This window comes from Pleurodeles waltl, chromosome 5 (assembly GCF_031143425.1).
Source record: "Pleurodeles waltl isolate 20211129_DDA chromosome 5, aPleWal1.hap1.20221129, whole genome shotgun sequence".
NCBI classification, from domain to species: Eukaryota; Metazoa; Chordata; class Amphibia; order Caudata; family Salamandridae; genus Pleurodeles; species Pleurodeles waltl.
In genome coordinates, this window is record NC_090444.1 from 1,710,283,368 (window position 1) to 1,710,305,243 (window position 21,876).

Consider the following 21,876-nt stretch of genomic DNA (forward strand, 5'->3'; position numbering starts at 1 on the left):
GGCACCTCTGCTAGTGCAGGGGTGACCTCACACACAGGTACATGTACCCAGCCCTCTGGGCTAAGAGGGCTTCCCATAGGGGTGACTTATAGTGACTTGGTGCAGTGACCTTTAATGAAAACGGGAGCATGCACTCATTTCACGCAGACTACAATGGCAGGCCTGCGGAACCCTTTGCATGGGCTCCCTGTGGGTGACAGAATAACTACTGTAGCCCATAGGGATTCCCCAGAACCCCCATGCCCTGGGTACCTGGGTACCGTATACTAGGGGCTTACATGGGGGCACCAGTACGCCAATTGTGGGATGGAGACAGAGTTTTGGGAGAGAAAGCATAATCACTGGGGTCCTGGTTAGCAGGATCCCAGTGAACACAGTCAAACACACTGACATCAAGCAGAAAAGGGGGTAACCATTGCAAGAAAGAGGGTACTTTCCTACATGAAAGAGTAGCTTTTTTTCTCACTAGAGGATGGGAAGTGAATGGTTCACCAAGAGCTACATCTTGCTTAGAAGTTAGCTCAAACTCCTGTTCGTCTCACTTCAGGAAGAACTGTTGCTGGTTGAAGCTCCTGTTGTTCCCTTTGTTCAGTCTCCTGAAATGATTGGGTACTTTGTGGCTGAGACAAATCCAGTTCAGTCTCACTGCTTGTCACCATTATTGTAGTGGCTTCTCCTCTGACAGGCATGGTCTTGAGTTTAGGTTGTAGTGGTGTTGTTGATGCAGAGTGCTGCTCCCAGTTTGCTGCCTAGAGAATGGTGTTGCTGGCACACCATGTTTCCTGGAAAAGTTGGAGGATGGTATTGCCAGCGGTGGCAGTCCACTTTTTCTTCTCCTCACGGGCCACTTTCTTGACAGGAATACCTTTCGCTGGGGCTATCTTTAAGCTCATTTGCCACTTAGCTGCACAAGGGAAAGCAGGCAGAGAAGGACTCAGGTGGCGTGGTGTCACTTTGTGCCGGCCTTCTGTCTGGCAGTACTGTGAGTGATATCACTTGCACACCTAAAAGCACACAAACAAGAAAAACATTTAGTGAAATGTGGCATTTTTGCAGTTTGATATGTGTAGACAGACAATATAATTCAATGAGATTCTCCAAAATAATTAACAACAATATTGCGTCCGATCACCATTCCAATCCAAACCATAACATAATATTGCAATTAGGATAACCACAATATACCCATTTACAAGTTAGATTTGTACCTGTGTCTATGGCCTAAGATACCTACGACAGGTAGGGGGTGCAGTGAAAAATGGAACAATCCTTAAAAAAGTGAATGCTGGGGTGCGTCAGTGGCTTAAGAGATCTATTGCAGTCTGGGGGTTGCCAGGAAAAATTTGACTATCCTTAAAAATTGAATGCTGAGGTGCATCTATGGCTTAAGAGACCTATATCAGGCCGGGGGTGCAGGGAAAAATGGAATAATCCTTACAAAAGTGAATGCTGATGTGAGCCTATGGTCTAAGAGATCTATGGCAGGCAGGCGGTGCAGGCCAGGATACGATGGAATAATCCTTAAAAGGCGAATGCTGGTGTGCCCAAACAGTCAAAGAGGCTTATTGCAGGCTGGGGATGTACATCAGTGAAAAATGGAATAATCCTTAACAATGTGAATGCTGGTATGTTCTATTGGCCTAAGAAACCTATGAGAGGCTGGCAATGCAGGGAAAAGTGGAAGGATCCTTAAAAAGGTGAATGCTGGTATAAGCCTATAGTCAAAGAAACCTGAGGCAGGCTGAGGTGCAGGGGAACATTAAATAATCCTTAAAGTGAATCCTAGTGTGCACCTGTGGCCTAAGAGACCTATAGCAGGCAGGGGGTAAAGGCTAGGGAAAAATGAAATAGTCCTTAAAAAGGTGAACATTAGTCTGTGCCTATGGCCTAAGAGATCTAAGGGAGGCTTGATGTTCCACGGGCAAATTGAATAATCCTTAAAAAAGTGAATGCTGGTATTCACCTGTGGCCCAAGAGACCTTTGACAGGTGGGGGTAGTACACCAGGTAAACAATGAATAATCCTTAAAAAGGTGAATGATGCTTTGCGCCTAAATGCCTGAGCTAGCTATAACAGCAAGTGGTGCAGGCCTGGGAAAAAGTGTATGATCCTTAATGATGTTAATTCCTATGTGCACCTGTGGTCTAAGAGTCCTATGGTAGACAGGGGCTGAAGAGAAAAATGTAATAATAAACTTTAAAAAAGTAATTGCTAGTGTCTCACTAGGAACTATGAAAAATCCTTTAGGAGGCAAAGAGATTTAGGGGACAATGGGAACAATCATATGAATACTGTATATATATACTATGATGATCCTCAAACTCTTTAAACTGATGTCAGTGAAAAATGTAAAAAAAAAAGAGAAAAAACAAAAACAAAAATGCAAAGCCCTTTTCAATGTCCCTAGAATATGGCTTAGAAAAAGGATTTAACACACTAGTTACATGTTCAAACACCAACATGCAAGGTGGCATGGACAACAAAGTACATATACATAGGCATATGGCAAAAGCACACTGGCTGACTGCACAAAAATGTCTGCCAGTTCCAAGGTCAACAAATTTGCAAGGAGGCATGGACACCAAAAAACACATGCAGGGCTATGGCAAAAGCACACTGACTGACTACACAAAATGGCCACCGGCCACATGGTCAAACAACAAGCAATGAGGCATGCACAGCGCTGAACACCTGCAGGGATAAGGCAGAAACACACTGGCTGAATACTCAAATTTGCTGCTGGCCACACAGTCAAACTACATGCAAGGAGTCATGAAAAACAAGGAACACATGCAGGCCTATGGCAAAAGCACACTGGTCAGATACACAAAACGGCTGCTGGCCACATGGGCAAACAACAACAAGCAAGGATGCATGGACAGCGAACACATTGAGGTCCATCATTGCACAAAATGGTTGCTGGACACATGACATAGAGAACAAAGATAGAATGGTGGTCTATGGCAAACACCTTTCACCTCAAAATCCAAATGAGACGAGACCAGGAGATAAACAAAGCACTAGGAGGAGGCTTCGGGACAAGAAGAGGAAGTTGCATTCTCTGTGGCACTTCCTTCCTGTTGAAGAAAAAAAATATATTTTTGTACTAAAACTTGTGATCACCAGTATCACAAAATGTTGCTGAAAGGCTCCGTGATGACCGGAACTTGCGCTAGCGGCTGGCAAATGTCACTTGCAAGCACTCATTACTCAGCCCTGAGTTGTTCAAGTGAACCGCGCAAGGTGCCAATGGGAGAATAATTCCTACTCGTGGCGATTGGCAGTACTTGGCAGGAGTTACTAAATTCCACCAACCCCCTTGAGCAGAAATATATATCTATTTCCTCCTAGTTAATAGGAGGGCTGTGCAAAATTATAATTAGGGCATGAGAACTTATGCCTGTGAAACATTTACCATGCCTACATTGTTGGTACTAAATGTGGCATGCAGTCGGCCCTTGTGACATTTTCTACTTCAAAATATGTAAACAAAACATGCCATTTTCTTAACACTATAACTACTGAATCTCTCCCCACAACTCTCCCCTCACTTCCCTGCCAGTGCTGAACCATCTTTGTTGTCTGTTTGAGGTAGTTCGCACTTAGGCCTCTCTAATATTTTGCCCACATGAAGTATCCCGTCCAAACTTGCATCATATTTTGTATAATATTTTCCCACCATCCTGGGGATTCTACAGGTACCCAGGATTTATGGATTGTCCTGGAGGGGCCCAAGAAAATAAACAAAGTATGGATACATTTTGAGTTTTTTGGGAAAAATATGCTCTGGATAATTGTCTGTTTCTTCTTCATAAAAATGGCATCAAAGAATGGTTTGCTGTGCTAGAGTCACAGTCTTCCAGCTTTCACAAACACGTAGAGCTGAATCAAAAAACCTAACTGTTTTACAACAATTTTTGCATTTTTTAAAAGAAGTCGCCCCTTTTTGGGTTTTCTACCTGCTTCCAGTTTGTGGTGTAAACTAGTGTGAAACTCAGGTGTTAGCCAGGAAATTTCTAAAAGTTAGACAAGATTCCAGAATCAGGTAGGGGTCATGTGTGTAGGTCCCTCAAGGTTTCCCCAAAGAAACTAACTCTTGAAATATGGAAAATGAGTATGAAAAATGTCTTTCTTTTACAACATTATATTTTTTCAAAATGTCTTCTTTCTTACTCACTGGTTTATGTTTTGAAGGCAACAATACAGCAGAATCCAATTGGTAATAACAAATGTTCTACTATTCCATATTAACACATAACTTACAATTAAAATGGTATCTCACTTATGTGATTAGGTTAAGTGCCCACAACAAGAAACAGGCCAAAATGCAACATTAATGCATCACATTTTTTCTACTGCTGTGGATTTTCCAACCATAGGTCAGATGGCAACTTTAAAAACATAGCAAGCCTATACATTTCTTAAAACTAGATAGCTAAGGGAATCTAGGCAGGGTGACCTACATGGCTCCTGCAAGATGTGTTTACCTAGAATCTCCTGCAAACCTCCAACTTTGACTAAAAAAACACATTTTCCTCACATTTCTGTGATGGAATGTTCTGGAACCAAAGACTCCTTTAAAGACCAGGCCCTGAGGAGAGAGTGCAGGAGGCCAGATACTTTCTCTTGTCCCTCTCTGGCACTCAGCGTGGCTGGATTACAAGAATGGGTGGTGTTCTGACGGGTATGGGGTGAGGATCTCTGGGACCTGGTAGCTGTGTGCTGGCCTGCCATGCCCCAAAGAGCTTAGGATGAGCTCCGCAAGACTGGGATTGTCATCTGCTCGGGAGGGTGATGTATGTCACCTGTTGTCATAGAACAGCTTTCGTCTCTTCAGCTGAATTCCATCTGACTCATACACTGCTGAAAAAGTGAACATCAATAAAAGGTTGCGCATATGATTCATACTTTTCACAAGCAATGGTCAAAGGCAGGTCACCCAATGCAACTAAGTGCTTAGAAGGAATGGCCCAGAGCTCGTTTTCATATAAATCAATCAATCAATCAATCAATTTGTAAAGCGCGCTACATACCTGTGAGGGTTTCAAGGCGCTGGGGGGGGGGGAGGTGCTGCTACTGCTCGAAGAGCCAAGTCTTGAGGAGTTTTCTGAAGGAAAGAAGGTCCTGGGTCTGTCGTAGATCCGGTGGGAGGGTATTCGAGGTCTTGGCGGCGAGGTACAAGAATGATCTGCCGCCGGAAGATTTGCATCGGATGCGGGGGATGGGGGCGAGGTTAGCGGAGCGGAGATGTCGGGTGGGGGTGTAGAAGCTGAGTCTGTTGTTCAGGTATGATGGTCCGGTGTTGTGGAGTGCCTTGTGTGCGTGGGTGAGGAGCTTGAAGGTGATTCTCTTGTTGACGGGGAGCCAGTGAAGGTCTCTTAGGTGGGGAGTGATGTGGCAGTGGCGAGGGATGTTGAGGATGAGTCAGACGGAGGCGTTTTGGATGTGTTGGAGGCATTGGAGGAGTTTGGATGAGATACCGGTGTAGAGGGTGTTGCCGTAGTCGAGTCTGCTGCTGACGAGGGCCTGGGCTACTGTTTTTCTTGTTTCTGATGGGATCCATTTGTAAACACTGCGAAGCATGCGGAGGGTGTTGTAGCAGAAGGAGGAGATGGCACTGACCTGCTTTGAAATGGAGAATGAGGAGTCGAGGGTGAAGCCGAGGTTTTGTGGGCTGTCGGTGAGTGGACCCAGCGTGGACGGCCACCATGAGTTGTCCCAGACGGAGGGGTATGCGCCCGTGGATGAGGACCTCTGTTTTGTCCAAGTTCAGTTTTAGCCAGCTGTCTCTCATTCAGTCGGCAAAGGCTTTTAATCCCTCGTGGAGGTTGGTTTTGGCGGTGTGCGGGTCCTTGGTGAGGGAGAGGATGAGTTGGGTGTCGTCGGCGTAGGAGATGATGTTGAGGTTGTGCTGGCGGGCCACTTGTGCGAGGGGGGCCATGTAGATTTTGAACAGCGTTGGGCTGAGGGATGAGCCCTGGGGCAGGCCGCAGATGATGTTGAAGGCTTTGGATTGGTACGGGGTAAGGCGGACTCTTTGGGTTTTGCCGGTGAGGAAGGATGTGGTCCATTCGAGGGCTTGGTCCTGAATTCCTGCTGCGTGGAGGCGGGATTTTAGGGTGTGGTGACAGACGGTGTCAAAGGCGTCTGATATGTCTAGGAGGATGAAGGATGATGTTTCTCCATTGTCGAGGTGGCTTCTGATGTCGTCTGTGGTGGCGAGGAGGGCGGTTTCAGTGCTGTGGTTGCGTCGGAAGCCAGACTGGGAGGGGTTGAGGATGTTGTTGTCTCATAATGTTTATGACTGAAGGTTTTGACAACACCAGCCATGAACGTGGCAATCGTGACTGCACCAGACCTACAAAGTGGCAATCATCTTAAAGGAAGTTTCAAGAAAAAGTTAAAAACCTAAGATCAGCAAGCAATGTCTGGGAGAAGGAACTAAATGAGATCCACCACAGTAGTGAGAACATCACCAATAGCCATCAAGTGAAGAAGTGATACCTCCTTGACTGAATCGTTCTGTGCATTTGATGTGATTTTATTTCTAAAGAGCGCTACTCACCAGTCAGGGTCTCAAGGCGCTGGGGTGGGGGGGGAAGCTATTGGTCGAATAGCCATGTCTTGAGGTGTTTTCTGAAGGCCAGGAGGTCTTGGGTCTGGTGTAGTTGGAGCGGTAGGGAGTTCCAGGTCTTGGCGGCGAGGTAAGAGAAGGATCTTCCTCCGGTGGTGGTGAGGTGAATGCGGGGGACAGAGGCGAGGGCGAGGCTGGCGGACGGGGGTGTGGAAGGTGAGTCTGTCGTTGAGGTAGGCCGGACCTGTGTTGTGGAGGGCTTTGTGTGTGTGGGTGAGTAGTTTGAAGGTAATCCTCTTCGATACGGGTAGCCAGTGTAGCTCTCTGAGGTGGACAGAGATATGGTTTTGGCGTGGGATGTCCTGATGTCATCTGTGGCAGCAATGAGTGCGGTCTCCATGCTGTGGTTCTTGCGAAATCTGGTTTGGGAGGTATTGAGCGCTTTGCTGTCCTCCAGGTAGAGGGAAAGTTTGCTGTTCACAATATTTTCAATGACCTTCGATGGGAAGGGGAGGAGGGAGATAGGTCGGTAGTTAATAGGGTTGGATCTGCTTTGGGTTTCTTCAACAGGGCGTTGACGTTGGCGTGTTTCCATCTCTCCGGGAAGGTGGCTGTCTCGAAGGAGCTGTTGATGATTGCACAGAGGTGGGGTGCGATGATGTTGCTGGCTTTGTTGAAGATCTGGTGCGGGCAGGGGTCCGAAGGGGAGCCGGAGTGGATGGAGGCCATGGAGTTGATGGAGTCTTCATTGTTGACGTGGGTCCAGGAGCATGGTGGGTTGTTATTGTTTGATGCGTTGGGTTCGTGGTTGTCCGTGGTTGACTGATGGGTCTGGGGTTCGAAGCTGTTGTGGATGTCCTCGATCTTTCGACAGAAGTGAGTGGCGAGGGAGTTACAGAGTTCCAGTGATGGCGAAGGTTCGTGGGAGCAGGTCCTGGGGTTGGAGAGTTATTTGATGATGCCGAAGAGCTCTTTGTTGTATCCATCCCTTATCTTGACATCCCAAACCTAATGTTCTTGGCTTCTGGTTGTAACTTATTATTTTGACACAGCAGCTCCCATTTTTTTTATCCTTGTAAATTTAGCAAATGTTGTTTCATAAACTGACTACTTTCATGCATAGGCTAAAGTGGACAAATGCTTAATAACATTGTTGGAAAATTTGAAATATTAAATATTGAAGATATCAATCAATACAAGAGCTGGTACAGTGGTCAGAATAAGACCTTGGGTGGGGCCATACCACAGTTTGTCACTCTCGGAAACCCCCATTTTTCAAATTAATGGCCCTCATTACAACCCTGGCGGTCGGTGTTAAAGCGGCGATAATACCGGCAACAGGCCGGCAGAAAAAAAAATGGGATTCTGACCGTGGCGGAAACCGCCAACATAAACAGCCACTTTAACACTCTGACCACCACGGTGGTACAAACAAACAGCGCGGCGGACACTGCCAACAGACAGGCGGGAGGCAATGTACCGCCCACCATATCACAACAGGCCTATCCGCCACCTTTTCCGGGGCGGAACCAACGCAAATAAAAACACAACGGAAACAGTACACAGAAGGGAAAACACTCACCTCTCCACACCCCACGAGGAACCAGGACGCCATGGAGCCCGAATTGCAGATACTGCCGGCGATGGTCTTCTTGCTCCTCTATCAGGAGCTCCAATGACGGTGGTGACGACCACGGTGAGTACTTTACCTACAACACAGGGGAGGGGGGAGGAAAAAGAGAGTGACACACACATGCAACACACAACACCCCCACCCTCACCCTCACCCACAACAGCATACACACAAACACATGCTGCAACATTACAAATACACCCCCAACCCCCTGGAAGAATGCAAGGACAAAAGGAACGAGTTGAACTAATGTAATCATGTGAAATATCATCATCAAAATGCTAAATCCAGTATATACAATTATGTACACCAAATACACAAGTAGATAGTGCACCAATCATTGTCCATGGACCACTGGGCCCAAAATGCATGGGCGAGGCCCACACTAGATACCTGACTCCAAACGGAGAGAACACAGGAGGGGCATCACATAGAAAATATACAGGCACCTCAGGGGGAGGGGGGCACCTCAGCCTGATGAACGCACAACGCCACTGCTCCACGAAGGGGCTCCATGCCCACAGTTTGGTCCTGGGGAGTGCAAAGCCACAGTCTCTCAAGTCTTTCCACTGGGTAGTTTGCCCACTGCTTTACCCTGGGGAGTGCAAAGCCACAGTCTCTCAAGTCTTTCCAGTGGGTGGGTTGCCCACTGCTTTATCCCGGGGAGTGCAAAGGTGTGCAGCAATTGGGCTTAGGCCTTGTACCCCATGGGCATGTGATTAATCTAGGAACTATAAGTGCATGGCATTGTGCAGAGGGCTGCTGTGTCTGTTTTGTCCGCCAACTGTAGTGGTGTTGCATGCACTGAACATGTCTTTCTCCTGTCCCCCCCCCCCCTTTTTGTGGTCTCCCTGTTCTTGTGTGCAATAACATCATGAGGCGGAGGAGCATTGGCACCGGAGCAGGAGGGAGCTGCATCCCACTTGGCCCTGGAGGGCAAAACAATGGAGTCTGAAGCCACCAGTGGGACAGAGGGAGAGGGGAGCAGAGACCAGTGACAGTGACTCCTCTTCTGATGGGAGCTCCTTTGCATCTCCTTCTCCCCAGGCACCTCGGGCCCTGCCCAGTCAGCCCTGCTGCCCTCAGTGAGGAGGCTATTGACCTCCTGAGATCCCTCACTGTTGTCTACCAACCTGAATGCCATCCAGGGTGTTGAGAGGCATTTGCAATAAACAAATGCATACCTGGAGGGCATTCATTCTGACCAGGCAGCCCAACAGAGAGCATTTCAGGCTCTGGCCTCAGCACTGATGGCAGCCATTGTCCCTGTGTCCAGCCTCCCCCTCCAACTTCCTCCTCCCAGACCCAATCCCCTGTACCTTAGCCTATCCCAAGCACACCATCAGACCAGCATGCACACACATCAACACACAAGAGTGGCTCAGGCAAACATAAGCACCACACATCTCACAGGCACTCACACAAGCATCATACCCATGCACACATACAAACATCCACTGCCTCCACTGCGTCCCCCTCCTCCACGTCTCCCTTCTCCCTCCCAGTCTCGTCTCCACTCACACCTGCATGCACTACATCCTCAGCCACTACCTCCATCACCAGCACGCCCATCACCACACACCGCTGACATGCACTCACCACCCCCACTACCATTCACACATCCCCAGTGTCTTCTCCCAGTGTGTCTGTGAGCCCTCCTCCTAAAGTAAACAAATGCAGGCACACACCCACCCAATAGCCATCCACCTCACAACAGCCTCCAGCCCATGCACCTTCACCCAAATTCAGCAGACGTATACCTCCTACAACCACTACCTCTACCTCATTAGCAAACCCCCTCATTCTACCCGTCCCAGTGTGTCTAAAAAACTTTTCCTGGCTAACACTGACCTCTTCCCTACACCTCCCCCCTCGTCCTTCCCCTAGGGCCAGGCTTTCCAGGTCCCAGCCCAGCACCTCAGCCACCACATCCCCAGGCACAGTGGTGCCAGCAACTGCAGGGTCATGGAGTGCGCCAACCATCGGGGCTGCCAGTGTGCCATGGAGTGAGGGCAAGGACATTCCGACGCCAAGTGGGATGCAGCTCCCTCCTGCTCTGGTGCCAATGCTCCTCCGCCTGATGATGTTATTGCACACAAGAACAGGGAGACCACAAAAAGGGGGGGGGGACAGGAGAAAGACATGATCAGTGCATGCAACACCACTACCGTTGGCGGACAAAACAGACACAGCAGCCCTCTGCACAATGCCATGCACTTATAGTTCCTAGATTAATCACATGCCCATGGGGTACAAGGCCTAAGCCCAATTGCTGCACACCTTGAAGTCACAGGAGCCTGACTAGGTGTAGATGGCACTAACCACTAGTGGGGTTGGGGTGCCACAGAGCCTGCCTCACAAGGGACCTTGCCTACCAAGATCGCCCGGGCCTAGGGGAACCCAATGCCCACCTCCCCCACCCAGACACCTCGTAATGCACGCAGAGTCAGCTGAATGAGAGTGTACTTACCCCCTTGTGGCTGCTGTGATGCCTTCTAGCGCAAATCCAACTCCGGATACACCACCGCCAAGATCAAGAAAATCAGGGGGTCATGGTGCGATGGGCACCCCTCCCATGTTGGGAGGCCATCCCCAGCTGGGCCTCTGCCGTCTTCTTGCTCCAGCGGCACAGGTCCTCCCATCTTTTACAGCAGTGGGTGATCCGTCTGTGGTGGACCCCAAGGGTCCAGACGTCCTTGGCGATGGCACGCCAAATAGCCTTCTTCTGGTGGGCGCTGACCTAGAGGAATAGTAGAGGGGGAAAGGAAAATCATTACCCGTCCGGACCGCCATACTCATTGACCCACGTTCCCACCCTTGGCCTGACGCATATACACTCACTCTCCGTACATGCAGGCCTCAGCCCCCCACCATTTATCTTCCATCCACACCATTCCAAACAGGCATTGCCCATACAGCATGCTCACAATGTACTCACCTGTTTGTCTGGAGGACCGTACAGTTGTGTGTACTGGAGGAGGACCCCATCCACTAGTTTCTCCAACTCCTCTGAAGTGAAGGCAGGGGCCCTTTCCCCAGACACATGAGCCATCATCGCTTCCAGACACAGGTCACAGCACCACTTGCAGTGTAGGTCCTCTCCTGTTGAAGGTCAGGTATCAAGTGAGTGAACAGACAGAAAATGGCGGTCACGTATGTGGCGGTGCGTACCGTCACCACTGGCGTACATCGTCATTCGCTCCTCGGACCCATAGGGTCCCATGTTAACCAATGCTGGATTGCTCCACGGTCTTCGACCGCCCACCGCAACAGTGTACAACGCCAGCGCAGTTACCTCATATCCCCTTGTCCTACCTTACATGTCAGGCAGCCGCCATTTCAGGGGGCCACATGGCATTAATATTAATTGCATCACACCAATGTAGGCCTTGAATACACACAGTTACAGGTGCATTGCAGATTAATAAATGTGTGCAAATTACATTTTGTGATACCTCAGTGTTGGCTGACTCTCTGCTCGCAGTTCTCGTCCATAGGGCACGTCTGCTGGGGCAGGTGATGAGATGGCGGCATCCTCCGGTGTACAGACCGCTGGTGGACCTGTCGACAATGGAAGAGAGACACATAATAGTCACCTACAGACTTAATTGTGCAACAATCCATGAACTGTGTGCCTAGTTGGAGCCAGACCTGATGTCAGCTATCCGCCATCCCACAGGAATCTCCCCTCTAGTGCAGGTCCTGTTAGTACTCCATTTCCTGGCAAGTGGTTCCTTTCAAACAACAGTGGCCATTGCATCAGGGATGTCCCAGCCAATGTTCTCTAACGTGTTGTCCAGAGTGTTGTCTGCCCTGCTGAAACACATGCGCAGCTGCATCGTGTTCCCTCAGGGGGAGGATTTGCCCACAGTGAAAAGTGACTACTATGCCCTGGGACATATCTCCAACATCATTGGTGCCATTGAATGGACACATGTGACCTTGGTACCCCCCCCTGCAGGAGCGAACAGGTGTACAGAAACCGGAAGAGCTTCCATTCTATGAATGTGCACGTGGTGTGTTTGGCAGACCAGTACATCTCCCATATGAATGCCAAATTTCCTGGCTCAATGCATGACGCTTGCATTTTGAGGAATAGCAGCATCCCTTATGTGATGGGGCAACTCCAGAGGCACCGTGTGTGGCTAATAGGTGAGGACAAGGACCCTATACAGTGTGAATAGGTGTCTGGGTATGGGGTTGTCCCTACGGGTTAGTGTGTGTCTAACAGTTGTCCCTCCATATTTGCAGGTGACTCTGGTTACCCCAACCTGTCATGGCTACTGACACCAGTGAGAAATCCCAGGACAAAGGCAGAGGAACACTACAATGAGACACATGGGCGAACTAGGAGGGTGATTGAACGCACCTTCGGCCTCCGGCTTGGTATTGGGATGGGTGGGTTGTGATAGTGGGGCATATGTGAGGTGTCGGAGTGATGGGGGTGAGGGTGGGAGTATATGATGGCATACAGGTAGGGTGGGGGGATGAGTTAGTAAAGATTTGAATTACCAGAGTCCAGTCCTCCTGCTACTCCTGCGAGGCTCTCAGGATGCAGTATTGCCAAGACCTGCTCCTCCCATATTGTTAGTTGTGGGGGTCCACCGCCAGTCCTCTGTACAGCAATATGGTGTCTAGAGACTACGGAACGCACCTTACCCCGTAGGTCATTTCACCTCTTCCTGATGTCATTGTTAGTTCTTGGATGCTGTCCCACTGCGTTGACCCTGTCGACAATTCTGCGCCATAGCTCCATCTTCCTTGCAATGGAGGTGTGCTGCACCTGTGATCTGAATAGCTGTGGCTCTACCCGGATGATTTCCTCCACCCTGACGCTGAGCTCCTCCTCAGAGAGCCTGGGGTGTCGTTGAGGTGCAATGATGTGGTGTGGGTGATGTGTGAGGTGGTGTGTGTTGTGATGTGGGAGGGGATGTGTTGGTGTGTGTTGTTTGAGGTGCGTGGATGTTGTGTAAGTGATGGTGTTGGGTGTCTGTGGATGCTGGTGTTGTTTATTGTGGTGTCTCTCTCTGGCGTGGTTTCAGAAATCTGGTACTAAGGGTTTGTGGGTGATGTGGGTGTGTGCTTTATATTGTATTGGGTGTGTGGGTGTGGTGTGTGTATGTGTGTCAGGTGTGTGTATTTTGAATTGTCCAATGTGGTTGTGTTTTGTAAATGTGTGTGTATTTTGAGCGCGGCGGTGTGTACCGCCAATGGAATACCGCGGTTGAAAGACCACCGCGTGGATTCGTGGGTTGTGATAGGGTGGGCGTATTCCTGTTGGTGTGACGGTGTCAGTTTTGTTATCACCAGTTTATCACTGACCTTTGGTGTGGCAGACTTGTGTGGGTGTCTGGATTATGGCGGATTCCGAGCTGTGGGTCGTAATAGCTGAAGCGGAATTCCGAGGCCGCAGCGGTATGTTGGCGGTCTTCTGCGCGGTGGTAAGCGGCATTTACCGCCAGGGTTGTAATGAGGGCCTATATGCTTTGACTACATCTTCCTCCCAGGAGCTCAAGCTCTTAACCTTGGCTATTTTGCTAAATGTTGCTCTTTGAGCTCTTTCTCCTCCCATCTTACTGTGCTCTACATTAATACAATCTTTTGGATATGCATTTTTGGCATGCTCTCTCTCTCAATGTTTCTTTCTCTTGGTGTGCCTTCTTTTACCAAAATAGCCATATCTTGAACATAAGTGACAAAACCATTCTACCCTTTTCTCTATCTGCACTTTCCCTCAGATGCAGGTTGGCACTTTAGAAAGAAGTGGACAATTGATTTGTAGATACTTTCTTCAACACATCTCTTTTCAAATTAAAAGCATGGATCACAGAAAATAAAAAGTACATGTTCTGTGAGGCTAGTATCTTTGTCAGTTCTGAATGCCACCGTCTTTAGGGCCTATTCACATAAGTATTTACTGCTGAAAGTGCATATTTTCCACTGCAGAATTCACAAAGGGATCTATGGTGGCATAAATGAATGTGCTACTGTGGATTTTTCTGCCATTTGTGAGAAGACATCTGCGCTGATTAATCCCACTAACAAGATGGGAAGTCTGTATTTCAGGCCATGTTTTGCCTTCAGATTTTAGGAATGCTCACCAGTATGTATATTGCTGGGCATTCCCAAATTTCTCATCATTTTACCCTGGAAAAGACCTGCGATTTGGACAAAATGAGCATTGTAGTAATTCCTCTTCAAGGATGGCAAGGGGAATGTATCACACACATATTTTTGGGGATATTGCAGGGAAATACTTTCTCCACAGCAAAAACATTTACCCTGCCCAGAAAGAAAATGTGAATTTGCCCAGGGGGCCCCATTCTCACTGTGTGAAAATCATCAGTGTATAAATATACACAGAAAATGAGACATCATCAGCTTTCACATGATGTGCCTTGTAGTACACTTGTAACCCTGTGCCTGGGGAAGTTTTCCAGATCTGCTCCTGGTAAGGTTTTCGAACAGGAAAACAAGTAAATGTTCATTTAGGAATGACTGTAGATTGCTGCCCCTATGTATACATTTCTCTTTCTCAATAGGCCCATTTGTGTTCTCTTATCTGTCAGTCAATGCTGTTTATTGGGGCTAATTCAAACAGTAAGACCAAGCAAGAACAGTAAACTTAATTTCTGGTCAGGAGCATAGCTACCATTGATCCAGCAGGTACAGTGGCACTGGGCCTCAGAACTTCTATTGAACCTTGAAAATTGCTGTATTTTACTACCCCAAGATTTATAAAAAATGCAATTTTCCTCGGCCCTTGCCATTTCTGCTATGCTACTATTTCTTGTGAATATTTCTCTCATCTATTTGTAGCTGGTGAAAGGAAGAACATTAAACATTTGCCAGTATTGATAACTTGGTGGTGCGTACTTCTCTTTGCTGTGTTAGGCTATAGAGTGCTTTTGGCATACTGAATATATTTGCTGGTACTATTAAATACTTGTTTTGAAGATTTTATTTTTCATGTTCTTACTCTTTGTTAAATATACATTTTGTAGATTTCTGCACTCACTCTTTAGAGTACATATTTGCTTTTGAGAAGTGCTGGTACGCTCCAATTTAAATGTGTTGCAGAAGAGCTGAGCGGAGCAGGTATTCTCCTTTTCAAATTTAAATACAGTCACTACTGAGAACCAAGCAGTACCTGCCCATGTAAAGCAGAGACTTAGCCACCTAACTAAGTTATAGATTTATCAGACATTATGTGGCAACTCAACACTTTTGTGTTTCCAGCGTTGAGGGCTCATCAACTTTAAGTGTACATGAGTGTCTGGTGTTTTTGGCAAATTATTGTTGATGGAAAATGTCTAAACTAACAACAGAGCAATTAACAGGCAGAATGGTAGGTTGAAAGCACTTGCACCTAGGTGACCACCTAAACTTTTGTTTTGTTTTACTCTTTTGCAGGAGCCTACAATCTTTCTTCTGGTTTGCAGTCCCATACAAGTGAGGACTCATCACATGTGTATTCAACATTGCAATGACAATAAGACTTATATAGATATTTGAATGATGAAGAGCCTTTGAATAATGCCCCTTCTGGACTACACGCCCCTGTATCAAATTGTTTAGTTTGAAATTATGGAATAAATAGGAAATTACAGCTTTAGATATATAAGGATTAAAAATAGTTTTAAAATACTTGTTCTTTTGTACAGGAGAATCTTGCATTTAATGTTTCCCTCTCTGTTTGGATAAGATCTGACACATATTGACATTGATTTCAAAGAGGTGGTGCTTGGTCATCATGTGTTATTCTAAGTGCAGTTCTCCTGATGACATTTGAGATCTTAGAATAGATGCTGCAGTCTTTGACAAAGCTTTTTTGCATGTAGGCTTTGAGTTACCTCAGGTCATCATTAAGTAGTCCCAGGGGGACTGATGGGAACATATGTGTCTTTGAAGATGTGAGTAGTTAAAACGGCATTGTGTATCATCATGCTGATGTATGTTTTTCAAAAGATGCATCTCCTCCTGAGTGAATATGTACTAAAAATGTTAGTCACTATGACAGCATCCTCTCCCAGCTCTCATACCACACAGGCACAGGTAGAAGCTATTAGCCCAGTCATTACACATTATTCGCAAATCTATTGCCTTCCACACCGGAGAGACTGCAGGAAAAAAGTGTGTATATGGGAAAGATCATCAGGTTAGCATATCTTTAGGGGGCTATGGGTGTGAACAGTAGGTACATAACCATAGCAGAGGGGAGTGTGGATAGTCGAACATTCATACAGCTTTAATTGGTATGTGAGAAAAGATTCACAAGCATATGTGTCACCTAGATGTGTTGGAGTCATTAAATCTGCAATCATATAAGTGTTTGGGGCTTAGTTTATGAAAGTATGTTTGTATGGATTTTTAAGATAATTAAGTGTATCAGTATGTGGGGTTAAGGTATAACGATAATACAGTTAGTTGTAGCTAGAATTAGAGGCTCGTCCTAAGCTAGTCAGATAGATAGATATTTTGTTGGAATGTTAACAAAATCAGCCTATTTGTGACTGGCTTGATAATGCAGCTGTCTGCAATATGCATTGCAACCCATTTTTAAAAAATGCCTCCTGTCTCAATGAAATGCAAGCTTTTGGCACAAACCTCAGTTTACCAATGTTAGTAAATAGGTATGTGTGTAAAACCCCATGGGTGGTTGCATACAAATGCTCATGTACCAATCATGGAATGTCTACAATATGCAGAGTAGTTCAAAGTAGTGCAGAGTAGCACAACTTTGCATCAATTGGGGGAACTTGTTTGCTTTGGATAGTAAATTCCATTTCCAAGACTTTGCACTGAATTTGTGCCTCTTTTGCTAGTATCTGGGCCTCAGACGTCTGCACAGAGAAAGTGAATGATTTTAAGACTGCCTTCTCCAGCAGCATGTGTCTAAGCACAAACATAATATGTAAAATAGGAAAATATTCTTTGTTGTTCACAAGCAGCACTGAAAAAAGGTGTATGATGTTTTCACATATACAACCTATGAATTGTCTGGGTAGATATCAACTAGCACGAGCCAATCAAAATCCAGCATTTTTGGTAGTGCACTGCTGTCTGGTTTACAAAATTCCATAAGCAGACATCTTTTCTTCTTCCAACATGGCGCTCGCCATGAACGCCGTGATCACGAACGCAGGATTACTCTGAGGAGTTCCCTATTAGGAATCTTGACTTTCTGCACTTAGAAATGAACTTGCTTTGAAGATCAACGCAAATGCCTTGAAAAAGCCCCAGGTGAACACACCACAAGGGGGCGAAACGTGTGTCAGCTGTTTCTTCTTGTACTCTCAGAAATAACCTCTATGGAGGCTGTTTCTTCTTGAACTCTCAGAAATAACCGCTATGGATGGGACCAATAAATGAACTTAACTCAAAATCGTGGATTTGATGTCTTATTATTTGAACACAAAAAATATTTCTGAATTTCTCATAGTGGGTTTTTGACTTGTTTGGAGCTTCCAATATTCCATAAGCACCTGATCAAACTGACTTTAAAACCTGGGTGCATTGTCAATTTTTTCACTGGTTTATAATGCACTCCAAAGCAAAAAAAAAATATGAATTATGACAATCGCATAATTTAGCCCGTAAGTAGTGCCAATCATGTAGCTGCATATTTTTCTTGTATTCTTCATGTATTCCTATTCAAAACGTGTAACAAAACCAAATGTAGCACTTTCCCAGATTTCACAACTACTCTCCTCTAGCTGCTTCACAAAGTCCCTTTCCCTTTCTCTAATAATTCCATTGTTTCTAGTGGATCTGCTCTGCTTGTCATAAAAGACATATAGAAGTTAAAATCATTCCTTGGGTTCTTCAGGAGTATAACCTCTAAGAATATTGCAAGCATTTTCTTTCCTTTGTGATCAAACTTTAGAACACTCATGAAGGAAAGTACAGACATATTTAAAATAATAAACTGACTGTATACGTTTGCACACACTTTCAGCAATGTTACTTGCTATTTTATCAGAGCGGTTTCATATCATCTTGGACTTAAACATGCCTTATCAATAACCGTATATAAAAGTGCAAATATGTTGGTAATTATTTGCATTTCAAACACATGGCCTATTACCTCATTCAATTTCCAATGGTTAATAAGGCATGATGTTAAAGCTTGCTTGGCTTTGTACCAGTACCCTCAGAGATATTTTCATTAAACAAATCTACCTGTTATTTAAAACTATATCATAACAAATGTTTGCAATAACTACAAATATTCCATCAGAACTACATTCATAAAATTTGTCACAAACGCAATGTGGAAAATAACTGTAACAGATGAATGCACATTGCCAATACTATGACCATATGAGCTTGTGCACAGCTATATGCATACTCACTACAGTGGTCTTTGTACAAAACGTAAGACATTTACTTCTCACCTGTCAGTGATATATCAGGAATGCTTCTAGACTCCTACTGACAAGTTGTGTGCATAGTGCAAAATATGAAGCCACCATGAAACTACACTATGAATATAATAGGAGTATAATGGTTGTTAAATTAATATTGTAATTCTGCAGTTTTGTACTACATATGTCTGGAATATTTATTATAATCAGTGGATTACATACTTGATGTTACACACTATAAATAAAAAGAATGTAACTCTGAGGAAACTTTTTTTCCTTCACTTGCATTGTCAATGTCTCTTTTATCTTAGTATCTTGCCCTTTCTCTCTCTAAATAAATGCCTTGTGTTTTTTTGCTTAGAAGGTCAGAGAGGCACAGTGAACCATTATTAAATGTTGAACTGTTTGGTTACCAGTATTTTATTTGTAATTAATTATATTTCATATATGTGGTTCTCATAAACAGGATCTAAGTAGGAAAACATGCCAATTGACGTGTACAAATTAGTTAACTCACTTCAGCTTCTAAAAACTGGCTCATCCATTCACCTCTACTTCTTCAGAAGTAAAGTTATTCATTCATGTAGGATTCCTGCTGAAGACTTTGTAGAATCCGGTGATGACAGTTTTGAAATGTAATACAAGTGTTAAAAGATAACTTACTCATGTGATTCTATGCTCTCCAAATTAAAATAGTCTAACCAAACTTTCACATGCAGAAACAATATAAAATGCAGCAACAATGTCAGATATGTTAAATTACTTCAAAGTTATTTGCAGATAAAAAGTGAATTAAATAACTATGAAGTCACTCAAATTAGATACATATCCAACTAAAATCAGTTAATACTTGGTGCATCTTTCATAGATGTATGTATTCAATATATTTCTTGATTAGTTACCTATACACACACATATAATGACTATAAGATTGGGTTTATGTACATGGCTGTAATCTACTCTTATTATATTGGCCTAATGCCATTCAGTGTACCTTATATATTTTCTTTGTATCGTGTTGCTTTTACAGTTGTATTAAATGTTTAATCTAAGCATTTGATTTATTGGTTTGGTTCACCATCATAGAATGAACTTAATGGAATGTCACAGAATTTTTTAGCTTGTAGATAAGTGATTATTTTTATGTCTACAATTACATATTATAATTTGAATGACTGAAATTACAAATAATGATTTGAATAAATGTATATTGTGACTAACAGTTTGCAAAGGAAAATTAAAGGGGAAATATTTTTAAATTAAATAAGACTAAAATAAAAAAATAAAAAACATAAGCATTTTAAATATGGTGGAAAATGAGGACAACACAGCTTAATGCATGAATTATGTTGTGGTGTTTTCCCAATCCTCAAGGCAAAAATACTGAATTCAGCAAGCAAAAGCATTGTAGGTTAGACCAGTGTTATATTTTTCATGAACTCAAGAAGATCAATGGACAGATTGACTGTTTAATGAAAAAAAAATACAACTACAAACATGTTTGCAATTTACACAGGAATTAAAAATGGTATCGTACTTGTGAAGTGTGAATACACTTGAGTTCCCTGTATTCGATATGAAGTGGACATTTCCAAAACATTATCTGTAGCAGGCCAAAGCATGTGGCTTCTGGCACATTCAGAACTGAGAACACAGTGCCAAGGTTATATATCGTGGGCTCAAGGGGTCGATTAAATTCTATATGATTAAAATAACCACACAAGATACAGTTACATGCTATCCGTCCACGTGTAAATGATGTACATGGTCAGTGGTTATTCTGAAAAAAGTGTTTAGAGTTGAGAGAAGGAGCGTCCCAGGAAATCATTGAACATAACGTTGAGAAATGCTGCATTCATTATTCACAGAACTCTTTGACACAAATATCTCAATATGAAATATTAAACCCTAAATACAGTAGGAAAAAGAAAAGCAAGTATCATATTGACTTAAAGACTGCTGGTGTCACAGCAACTCTCTTTTCTTGCAAACTACTCTTCTCTCCACCATCACATCTTATCTCTACACCTACCCCTTGCTCTGTGGCCCTTTCTGATTGTTTGTGGAGAGGGATCACCTGGTGTCATGCTGTAAGAAGTGAGGCAGCAAAACACTGAATTTCAAATGCCAATTTTACTCAGAATATTTAGGCTTGGAATATTGTGATATACTAATATTGTAGATAGAATATCAAAGGCCAAAATATTAAAAGGTAAGTGCATTGAGAGGGAGTATAGATTTACCATTCTTAGATCAACACCTATGGAACGTGACAATTTGTATATTTTGAAGGTGCATTGATATGGAGTTATGTATAGGAAATCAACGCTTACTAGTTTCAGTATCTTGTCCTTCAATAAACTGTCCATGCTATTTAGTGCAATTGAGATTCCTTCATTGATGTTCCAAAGACACACCCCTGGAGCCTAAGGCAGGATAAAGTGTTGTTTTTAGATGTGCTGGGTGATGTTGAGGACATAGGGCCCAATTCACAAAGGTAAACTTAGACTTTTGGTCTAGTCTTAGACCAAAAGTCTGTGTTTATGTCTTTGGGAATTCACAAAGGGTATTTACAAGTAATATCCTTATGTCCGCCCGAGTGCCTCCTAAATGCCCTTTGTGAATTCCAAAATTCGTAAACAGACTTTTGATCTAAGACTAGACCAGAAGTCTAAGTGTTAAACCTGTTGAAGCACTCATAGATACTTGAGCTGTGCACTCCATAACAGTATATCTACTGGGAACTAGAGCATATGGCCTGGGGAGCCATTCTAAGATGAAGGAATCTTTCTCTGCAAGATGAAGAGTCAGCATCAGCAGAGCTGCATATCGAACACAGAATCCATTCCATGAAAACCATGGCCGGTGTGCTTCTCTAACTCCTGTAGGGCAGTGCACCATTGATATAATCAAAACCACAATGTCCTAGAGGTGCAGGTCTGATGCAATGGTATGTCTAGGTTTCAGGAACTGTCTCCAAATGTACAACACAAGCATTAGATTATTTTGTTCTGTGTTCCTAGCCTTGAACAGAGTATTACATTACATGAAAGGCTTACTGAAAACAAGCAGTATGTTCAGCATATTTTCAGAATAATATCATGCAAGCACTAAGGGGCATATTTATAATGCCCTAGCACCACCTTGTGCCACATTAACGTCATTGTTTTTTACATTAATGTGGTTCAACGAGGCCAAAATCCCTGTGCTGTATTTACAGGGTGGCGCAATGCAAGCATTGCACCACCCTGGAACCCTTTGCACTACATTATTCCTGTGCCAGGCATAATGTATGCAAAGGG

The 21,876-nt window shown here is 44.5% G+C and overlaps 1 protein-coding gene across 5 annotated transcripts in view; it reads left to right on the forward strand.

Annotated features, from left to right (window-relative positions):
- Positions 1 to 19,814, forward strand: part of LOC138296693 (adhesion G protein-coupled receptor F5-like) — a 912,996-nt gene extending 893,182 nt beyond the window's left edge. For all 5 annotated transcript variants that reach the window (XM_069236060.1, XM_069236064.1, XM_069236063.1 and 2 more), the window contains one exon: positions 15,621 to 19,814. In XM_069236060.1, coding sequence (XP_069092161.1) covers positions 15,621 to 15,697 — 77 coding nt within the window. In that variant the 3' untranslated portion in view covers positions 15,698 to 19,814. The remainder of the gene's footprint in view (positions 1 to 15,620) is intronic.
- The last annotated feature ends 2,062 nt before the right edge of the window (positions 19,815 to 21,876 follow it).